This window comes from Poecilia reticulata, linkage group LG17 (genome assembly GCF_000633615.1).
Source record: "Poecilia reticulata strain Guanapo linkage group LG17, Guppy_female_1.0+MT, whole genome shotgun sequence".
Taxonomy (NCBI): domain Eukaryota; kingdom Metazoa; phylum Chordata; class Actinopteri; order Cyprinodontiformes; family Poeciliidae; genus Poecilia; species Poecilia reticulata.
Genome location: NC_024347.1, coordinates 17,633,003 through 17,643,418, shown reverse-complemented (window position 1 = coordinate 17,643,418; position 10,416 = coordinate 17,633,003). Strand labels below are relative to the sequence as shown.

Genomic DNA, 10,416 nt, shown 5'->3' with positions numbered 1-10,416 from the left:
TGTCAGGTTAATTGGCCTCTCCAAATTGCCCCTAGGTGTGAGTGTTTGTGTGCATGGTTGTGTGTCCTGTGTGTCTCTGTGTTGCCCTGCGACAGACTGGCGACCTGTCCAGGGTGTACCCCGCCTCTCGCCTGAAACGTTGGCTGGAGATGGGCACCAGCACCCCTCCCGACCCCACTGAGGGAAAAAGGGTGCAAGAAAATGGATGGATGGATATATATATATATAGGTTTTTATATAAAAAAATGGTTTTTATATAAAAAGCTATATGTAGCTTTTTTGAAAGCTGTATATAGTTTTCAAAAAAACATATATAGATATAGTTTTACAAATACACGAGGAGACTTCTTGTTTTCTGTGGTTTGAAAGACGTACATTGCTTCAAATAGTGTCAGACGTTACACAATCTGTGATTCAAATGAGCACGTTTGTTATTGTGGTTTTAAGGGCTTTCATTTGCGTAATTCCCAAAGAATCCAGGAAGTGGCGCTATATGTATCTCTGACTTTTTTTCAAATAGCCAAAGAAGAAGAATGTCACTTACTACGTAATTATATAAGCCAATCAGGAGCCTGGACCGTAGGAAATAACGCTTGTTTGAATCTTTGGCGGTGCACTGGGTTGTCGCAGGTGAGGAATATTTCCTTTATCAGCGAAAGGAATAATTAATAGATATAGAAGAATATTCTTTTAATGTCAGGGTAGAGATATGTCTAAAGACGGTTATTTCTATTAGTTTTACGCCAACCACTTCATAGCACCGCGAGCTAGCTTATTAACCCAAACGCTAACGGAGGTACATTTGACTTTTTTCTCCTTTCGACAGCAAAAAGAAACAAAGATGGACAATAATCTTTCCAGACTTTTAGTTGGGCTTTCTATTCAGATCAGTCGCAGTGATGGTGAGTTTGTATATTTGTTTTCTTACGTGATATATCGTGTGCTAAATCTTAACTGCAAGCTCGTCTTCGGCTTGTTGTTCGTCACCCAGGTCGAATCCATTCAGCCATCGTTAAATCCGTTGATGCCTTCAAGTCTACGGCAATGGTTGAATGGCAGGAGAGGAAAATCAGCCGAGGGAAGGAGGTTAGTGATTTCATTTAACAAAAGCGTATTTGAAAAACATGGCATGAAACCCACACTTTTTAAAGATCAAGCTTAAAGTAACAATTTCAAAATGACTTTTTGTGTGTAGTAGATTTAATCATCTACTATTTAATCTATCTACAGTGAAATACTGGGTTGAGTAGTTGAAATACTGGGAAAACAATCTGAATGTTTTTGAGTCGTCTTTTTATTGAACAAATATTTCACAAGATTTTTCCAAAATCATGACAAATAATATCTATAAAGCATATTTTTCTTCAAGAAGGGGAAAAAAATATCTACATAGGATTTATGCAGAAATTGCAAAGTTTACGTCTTATCTTTCTTGCTATATATGATGCAGTTCAAGACGTAGAAGTTAAAAAGCAGTCTCATTTTTATTGCTACACCTGGTAAAATGCATAAAAATCTTTGCATGATAATCACATAATGCCTTTCATTTATGTACTTGCACATGGTTTCTTGGGGAGAAAATCCAATGTTTTAAATTAGTATATTGGAAAATCACCTCAAACACCTATAATACACAAGTAACTTCCTAACAATAACAAACTGCTTTGACTCCTTCCAGTCTGATTTTTGTGCTCACCACAGCACGGAGACGGCCCTTGTAAAAGTGTTCAATGACATCCAAATAAATACAGACTGGGAGAACCACAGTGCTGGTTCTGTTGGACCTCAGTGCAGCTTTCAACACTGTTGACCACGACATTTTACTGAATCGACTGGAGACTTGGGTCGGACTCTCCGGTCCAGTGCTCAACTGGTTTGAATMTTGCATAAAGAACAGGGATTTCTTTGTTTCAATCGGAAACTTCTCATCAGAGAGGTCAAAGGTCACATGTGGGGTACCCCAAGGTTCAATCCTAGGACCCCTTCTCTTCAATATTTATATGCTCCCACTGGCTAAGGTTATAACGGGACATAAGATTAGCTACCACAATTATGCAGATGATACACAGCTCTACATCACGATGTCACCAGGTGACTCTGAATCCATCCAATCACTGAATAGATGCTTAGAACAGATAAATATGTGGATGTGCCAAAACTTTCTGCAGCTGAACAGAAATAAAACTGAAGTTATTATCTTTGGACCAAAAGAGGAGCGAACCCGAATCAACGCACAGCTTCAGTTATTACAACTAAAAACCTGCGATCACTCCCGATACCTGGGAGTAGTGATGGACTCTGACCTGAACCTTCAGAACCACATTAAGACAGTCACAAAGTCGGCCTTCTATCACCTGAAGAACATCTCTAGGATTAGAGGACTGATGTCTCAGCACGATCTAGAGAAGCTCATCCATGCGTTTATCTTTAGCCGCATTGATTACTGCAACAGCGTCTTCACAGGTCTGACTAACAAATCAGTCAAACAGCTGCAGCTGATCCAGAATGCTGCTGCTCTGGTTCTCACTAAAACCAGGAAGATGGAGAACATAACACCAGTTTTAAAGTCCCTACACTGGCTCCCTGTAGCTCAGAGAATAGACTTTAAAATACTGATGTTAGTTTATAAATCACTGAACGGTTTAGCACCACAATACCTTAAAGATCTGTTATTGTTGTACCAACCGTCTAGATCTTCTGGTTCTGGTCTACTCTGCATCCGCAGAACCAAACGAGGAGAAGCAGCATTCAGCTTCTATGCACGCTTCTATGATGATGTTTTTATCTTTTTTTTTTTTAAATCTCTTTCTCACTGTTTATTTAATGTCACATGCTGTTTTTATTTTAATTATGTAAAGCACTTTGAAATGCCTTGCTGCTGAAATGTGCTATACAAATAAAATTTGATTGATTGATAGTTTAATATGGTATTATTCTTTATTTTAAGATTAAGGAGTATTGAAGGAGGTATCTTGATGTTTTTGATTAAAAATACTGTTTTTGGAAAAGAAATGTAAAACTTTAAGACTGACAAAACTATTTATTTGTTCCACAATTTCCTGATTGTGTGTGTATATCATTTCCTTGTTTGGAGTTGCTAAGTGTCAATAAAGGCTGTAGTTCAGTCATTAGGCTCTCTCAAATGACTGTTCTTGTTACTTTTAAGTTTAACCCACATATAAGTTTAAGTTTAACCCATGTATAAAAAAATGTGGCAGCATGTTCCTGAAAACTATAAATTGTTTGAAAATAGAATTTCTTTTCCTCACTGTGAATTGTGCAAAAATGACAATTTCTGCATTATGATTGTGAGGGGAACAGTTTGAGCAGAAATTAGGATTTCTGTTTAAATGCCATGCATTAGTGCAAGTTAACAGAAGGATTAAGTTTTGTGCTGAACAGCTATTTTCTCTAAAGACAATCTGCATGTAAATTTCTTTGTTTTTCAGATTGAGATTAGCGAGTTATGCCATTTAAATCCAGAGCTTTTGGACCATGTAAATGCTGCCACCAGAGCTGCTGAACTGCCATCTGCTGCTCCTGACAAGGCAAGTGATAATCTGTATATTTATTCATATATCTAACAAAAAGAAACTGCAGAACTAAAATTATGACATGCAGATAAATATCAGTGTATCATCAGTGCATCAACACCCATACCTTCAAATATTTCCATCTTACTGTTTTAGCCAATATAATTGTGCAGAAAGAGAGAATGCATAAAAAGTACAAATTCAATAGAGGATAACGCATGTTTGATCAAAATAAATAATTCCTAACAGAAACTTCTTTTGTCTGTATTTCTTTCACAGAAGTATGAGGGTCGACTTCGCTCATCCCGTATCCCTGCTCCTTCTTCCTGTATGTAACCAATGATCTAGTTTTTCTCTCGCATCACTTTCAGTAATTTTCACCTAAATTACTGAATTTAGACTTTGTTTTATCCAAAAGTCTCAAGTCCATGGGCCAAAAATAACGAGGAGTCAGGTTGGCAACCCTCACTTTTCTTTCTTTAAAGAAAGGAAATGATGCACAAAATCACAATAACAATCCTGCGAGGGCTTTCCTCAGTTCTGTTCAGGACTGAATCTCTGCTTTATTTTTATAAGACATGGGTGTTGTGGGTATGCTGGGCATGCAGCACAACTTGGAGCCAGTTTATTCTCACTATTCTGGGAGGAAAATTGTGTGGTAGAATGTTGGAAGAACTGAATTAATTGTGGTGACACTAAACACCTTTTTTTTTTTTTTTTTTTTTTTTTTTTTACATCGACTTCTGAGCCTTTGTTCCTTTCATGTTCTGCTGCCTTAGTCACAAATTTTACAGTACTGTTAAGATTGTCATGCTTTAGCTGTGATCGCGTATTTAGAATATAACTATGTTGATCAGTTCGTTATACACAGAAATTGGCTTATTAAAACTCATTGCTTTTCTTTTTTCCCTCTTGGATTTATCTTTTTCTTAGTTGCCTTACGGTCTCAGACACGGCAGACATGTTTGTTCCAGCCACCAGCATCTGTGGTGTCACCAGTGGCAACAAGCAATGCGTCCTCTCAAGGGAACCCAGAGACAATCTGTCCTGAAATGAACCAGTCAGTGCAGCCTACCAGCTCTGGTTAGTAGTGATCCCCCAAAATGCCTCCTGTTTGAAAGCATTCCATATCTAGACAACTGACTTGTTTCAGTGGATATACAGTTATTGTTTTTAGTGACGTGTACTGGCCCTGTTTTGTATTAGATGTCATTTGGATATTTTTGTGTAATCTGTATGCGTTTTAACTGTATGCTTCCACATTTCAGTGGTTTACTTATTTCAGTAATAAAAATTAGATATCTTTTATAAATACCATTCTTTCTTTCTTTGTGCAGCTCACCCTTTTCAGCCGCGGAGAGGAAATGAAGCCAAACTAGCAGAGCCGCTGCCTCCTGTTGATGAGTCGGTCAAAGAAAACGAGCCTGACAGAATGCCTTCTCTGCCTTCAGCAAGAGGTCAATAATTTTTACCCATAAACCTATTAGATGTGTAGGTTCTTGTACATAGGCCTGTCACAATAGATAAATTAAAAGAAATGCAATAATTTTTATTTGCTTGATTTATTGTTTTTCTTTATTTTATTTAATTAAAACTGAACAATACAGGTATTCAGTCTGGTGATTTGGTCTCCACTATTTTCTTTCTTTCTTTTTTTTTTTTTTTTTAAAGACAATTTTGCTTACACAGACTCCATAATTAATTTTCTTTGTTGTTTCTGTTTTCATTACTTATCTTGGATATTCCAAATGCCTTCCGGTTCCAGTGTTTGAATGTTCATTAGAATTTAAAGTTTATTGATATTTGAAAATGTGTTCTTGCATTTTCATGCCATTATTATTATTATATTACTTGAAAATGAATGGTCTCAAAACAATGTTATTGTTTATGGCAATGATTTCTGGGCCAATTTATCGTCCAGCAAAATTTGTTACAGGCCTAATTATACATAGTCTACTCTGTACAATAACATAATAAAGATGATCCCCACATCTCTGCATTGCAGGCAGAAGAAAATCTGTGGCTCAGGAAACAAACAAAAGCAACAAAAGGATTTCCAGTGTCATGAAGCCCTTTGACATGCAACCCAAGAAAGGAAAGGTTGGGGAAAATCTTTTTTTATTATTTTTTTTTAGCCATTTTGTTTGTCTAAAGTTAAATATCAAACACTGATTTCCCTTTGGTTTAGTTTGGAGAGTCATCTCGACCAAATCAGAAGTTCTATGAGATGATCCAGGATTTTAGAGAAACCTTGGAAATAACTCCGATAACCACTTCTGACCCGGTGAGTTCTGACACGGAGATCGTGTTCCGTGTTTGAGGCTGTTTTCTACTTGTACGGTTTTTACTCCACTTCCTTAATCGCTGGTTTACTTTCACAGATTGAGCCTCACAAGATTTGTGTGTGTGTTCGCAAACGGCCTCTAAACAAGCAGGGTGTGTGTTGAAAATGTCTTATGACACGGTGCCAAATTAATATAATGGAATAAACAGAGGAACCCAAAGTTCATTTTTACTTTTGTGTGTTTTTTTTTTTTTTTAAAGAGTTTAACAAAAAGGAGATTGATGTGGTGTCCGTTCCTGGCAAAGGTGCGTTACTGGTCCATGAGCCAAAGCAAAAAGTGGACCTGACCAAGTACTTGGAGAACCAGGTCTTCCACTTTGACTACTCCTTTGATGAGAATGCCACCAACGAGCTGGTCTACAAGTAAATATGAAATAATAAATTCGGTTTGTCACCTAAAATAATTTAAAGTCTGTTAAATCAAACTAAAGACTAATTCTTTTAGTTTAGTATCATCTTTGTTGAACAGTAAATCATTTACTGTTCTGTACTTTTGCATATCCACAAACAATAGTAAACAAAAGTTTGCAACTTAACTAAATGTTTATTAAAGTGCTTTTTTTTTGTCTTCTAATTCTTCAGTTTTTCTTGGTTTTGCTTTCAGGTTCACAGCCAAACCTTTGGTGCAGTCCATTTTTCAAGGTTGCATGGCGACTTGCTTTGCCTACGGCCAGACTGGAAGTGGCAAGACCCATGTAAGCCTCCGTGAACCCTACAAGTTTTAAGATTATGCTTTAGTCAATTTTTCTAATTCAGAATGGATTTTTCTTTTCCTAACTCTTTGTAGACAATGGGAGGTGACTTCACAGGAAAGCAGCAGAACAGCGCTAAAGGAATCTATGCCTTAGCAGGTGAAACTACAATTTATTACTTTCTCTGTGGCCAGTTGAATGTAAATTATTGTAAATGTGTAGTGTTTTGAAAATGCAGATCAAATAGAAGTGATTCAGCTAACCTTATACAGTGCCCTTTTTGTTTATTTGCACACCTGGTAAAGATGTGTAGGAGGACTTGCTGTAAATTAATCTTTTATTAGGTTTTTTTTGCATTGTCTTGCAATGAGGAAAAATCCAACATTTAGCCAGGTTCGTCCTCTGTCATCATCAGATGCGTCTGTTCATGTAGAATTAAGTGCAGCCAGAGTAAGACAACGACAGAGTCAGTAACCCTGGATGGATATACAAAGCTGATACCCAGATTTGTACAACTGCTTAAAAACAATCTTCAACATCAGGTCTCTCTAAGAATGCTCTGATAGATAAATCTGTTTAATAGCACAGGGACCATTTCAGAACGACACATAGAGAATGTTAAATAGATGTGCATTCCTGCATCTTACGTTGTTGGGGGTCTCATGCACTCTCACCGGGCTTACTAAAGGACATCTTGAATTAAAAAAAAAGAGAGAGCTTTACTTGTAAATTGAAAACTTGTGTATAGAAATGCCAGTAAATGTTGAGGGTGCCCCATATTTGGTCTACATTTTTATTAATAATGTTTCATATTTCAGCCCAGGATGTTTTCACCAATCTCAACCACAGGAGGTTTGCTAATCTGGATCTGTGCGTCTATGTGAGCTTCTTTGAGATTTACAACAGCAAAGTAAGAAGGAGCTCTGATGAAGCACGAGTCACTCTGACATCAGCTTGTTTGGGTCCTCCTCGTAGAAACATTTTACTATTTCGATTCAGGTGTATGATCTGCTGAACAAGAAGGCCAAGCTGCGTGTCTTAGAGGATGACCGACAACAGGTCCAGGTGGTGGGACTGGAGGAGGTCTGTGTGTCCTCAGCAGAAGACGTCATCAGGATTATACAAACAGGAAGTGCATGCAGGTACTTCAGTGCAGTGGTGTGAGATGGGTAACCTCGTATAGTAGGAAATAGGCAGAAATTAAAATTTTCCACTTTTATTTTTTTTAAATGATCATTATTCATAGTGGCCCACAAGTTGGATAAAATCCCTACAAATGCAGCCTTTAACTTGTAGAGATTGGCGCAAGTTCTGATTCTAGCTTTAGTATGAGTGGCCAATAAATATTGCTATTTTGACACGCATCTTTATGTGTCTTGTAATAAAACTAATCCAAATCGTTCCTCTACATCTACCTGTTCAGAACATCGGGGCAGACCTCAGCCAACGCAAACTCCTCCCGCTCCCACGCCATCCTCCAGATTGTCCTGCGGTGCAATAATCGTGCTGCCACTTTGCACGGCAAATTCTCATTGATCGATTTGGCGGGAAACGAGCGTGGCACGGATGTCAGAAGCAACGATCGCAGCACTATGGTGGAGACGACCGAGATCAACCGCAGCCTGTTGGCTCTCAAGGTAAAAAGCATGAAACGCGCTCGTCCTGCAGAAAGAACTTTTCCCTGAAACCTTCAGTTAGGAGCAGATAAACTTCAGRAAAAAAAATTATATTCAGGTGGAGGAAGGTTAAAGCTATCCCCCTTTAGCCAATTGTGTCCTGTCCTGTGTGTCTTGTAGGAGTGTATCCGTTCTCTAGGGAAGAACAGTGATCACATTCCTTTTCGAATGAGTACATTGACCAAAGTGCTCAGGGATTCCTTTATTGGAGAAAAGTCCAGAACCTGCATGGTATGGAGACTCACCTAACCACCTCCAGTTGTCTTGGTGTTGATCTTGGTTTGTGTCCAAGTTTTTGATTTCTAAAATGAACATGTTTATATTCCACCCTCCATTTCAGATTGCCATGGTGTCTCCAGGAATGGCCTCATGCGAATACACAATGAACACACTTCGCTACGCAGACAGGTACAGAGACGGTGTGACGCTGCCTAATAATGGAGTCTGGAATCAGAACTCCTGAAGAATGCTCAGAAAGCAGTTTTATGCTTTAGCAAAAATAAATCGGATGTAATCCAGAAAGATTTGGAATTTGATTTCTAGTATTTTTCTAGACATGCATGGATAAAAGTAATGATTACCGGAAAAGTATGCATTTTCAGAGTTCATTGTCTATTTAGTAGTCTAAATTTCTTCTGCATCCTTTCTTTCTAGTATACTTCCTTCTCCTGTGTCCCTCCTTTCATAATACTATAATTACTTGACTTTCATTCCTTCCTATTTACCATCTTTTTTTCTTGTCCGTCTCTTATTGTTTCCTTGTGTCCTGCCTCCTTGCATCTTAGCCTTCCTTTATGCTATATTGTCTGTTTCTTTCTTTTTTTTTTGTCCATTTCCTCACCCTTTCCTTGTCTTTTCATTTGTTTTTTTTTTCCCTTTCTTGTCTGTCTGTCCTTCCATCCTTGTGTTCTTCCAGGTTCCGAATTTTTGCTTGTACCATATGTAAACCTTGCCTATAGTACACATGCATACCATAAATTCTAAGTGAATGTTTGTATTTCAAAATGACTGTGAAGGACTGAGATGTTTGTCGCTCTTCAAAATGACACAATAATGTACATAGCTGCATCTTTTTAATTGGTTTTAGGAGTGATGAAAAAAATTCTAGCTTTTTTTGTTGTTGTTAAAGCTGAACTTCATAAAGCGTTATCCAAGAACAAGCCATTAGGAAGTCAAAGACTTAATTCTGAGTTATTCTTCAACTCAGTGATATATCTATTTTCTAACTTCATCTCAACAGTAGATTAGCCTTTTTATTTTTTATTTTCTCAAAAAGCTTAATCTAAAATCTTTTCTAAATTAGTTTTGTGCTGAATATGCTTTTGGTTTATAATCAAAATCAATTAGACCGTCCTTCAAGAGAAGCGATCCCCTATTGCCATTTCAAACCGGTTACTAACAACTAGCTTTTTGTCAGGACATTTTATTCATCCTTTTAATGAAAATTCTTTTGAAAATTGCATCCATTACAACTTTAAACATTTCTGTTTCTTTGGCAGAGTGAAGGAGCTGAATGCTAACTCCAAAGTCACAGCACAGAAGGGGAAGGAGCCAATAAACAGTTCTTCCGAAGAGGTGCATTACATCACAACACGCAAAATCCTGGACTTAATAATGTACTTATTCCAAATGCATTTATGATCTGTCTTTTTACAGGATTCTTCTGTTGATACCAGTGTGCTGGACATCATATCTCAAGTTGCAGAGTTTGAAGAAAAAGTCTATGGAGAGCTGAAGGTAGTTTTTATCATTTTTGTTGTTGTTTAAGAAAAATTAATTTTATTTTTTCTTATTCAGAGAGCAGATGAAGTTGTTAAGGAAATGGACAAAATCTCATACAACATTGAGGAAGGGCTTCCTGAGCTGGTGGACTACTCCAGGAAGTTGATGGGTTTGTACAGGATTTGACTCGTCCTTGTCTGATTAGGTTGTGTTTCCAGTATTAACCAAAAGAATTTATATGTGTACGTTTGTATTTGTTTGCAGACTCAGTTCTGGCTCTACAATCTGCTGTCACAAAGGAGCGCATGGCCAGGCTGAACCTCTGAAAAGCCAGATATTCCTGCAGAGAGACAAATTTTCATTTTTCAGCTATTTTTATTGTAATGTATAATTTGTTAAATAAAATGCAACACTAACAATAAAAAGAGGAAAAAAAACAATAATGGCAT

The 10,416-nt window shown here is 37.4% G+C and overlaps 1 protein-coding gene across 1 annotated transcript; it reads left to right on the top strand.

Annotated features, from left to right (window-relative positions):
- The first annotated feature begins 565 nt into the window (after nucleotides 1–565).
- kif2c (kinesin family member 2C) lies at nucleotides 566–10,416 on the top strand. Its single transcript, XM_008434166.2, has 23 exons — nucleotides 566–630; nucleotides 827–902; nucleotides 992–1,086; nucleotides 3,450–3,548; nucleotides 3,813–3,861; nucleotides 3,952–3,987; nucleotides 4,467–4,616; nucleotides 4,871–4,990; nucleotides 5,539–5,633; nucleotides 5,722–5,817; nucleotides 5,915–5,969; nucleotides 6,078–6,240; nucleotides 6,482–6,572; nucleotides 6,665–6,728; nucleotides 7,388–7,479; nucleotides 7,569–7,711; nucleotides 7,993–8,206; nucleotides 8,366–8,476; nucleotides 8,586–8,653; nucleotides 9,745–9,820; nucleotides 9,902–9,982; nucleotides 10,043–10,136; nucleotides 10,232–10,416. Exons 2-23 carry the CDS (start codon nucleotides 842–844, stop codon nucleotides 10,291–10,293), a joined length of 2,115 nt encoding a protein of 704 aa, XP_008432388.1. The 5' UTR covers nucleotides 566–630; nucleotides 827–841; the 3' UTR covers nucleotides 10,294–10,416.

Excerpts from the sequence above, each read along its gene's own strand:
- kif2c (XM_008434166.2), top strand. The coding sequence starts at position 842 with ATGGACAATAATCTTTCCAGACTTTTAGTTGGGCTTTCTATTCAGATC. Across the intron at positions 7,480-7,568 it reads TTGAGATTTACAACAGCAAA|GTGTATGATCTGCTGAACAA; the intron begins GTAAGAAGGAGC and ends ATTTCGATTCAG. Across the intron at positions 9,983-10,042 it reads AAGTCTATGGAGAGCTGAAG|AGAGCAGATGAAGTTGTTAA; the intron begins GTAGTTTTTATC and ends TTTCTTATTCAG.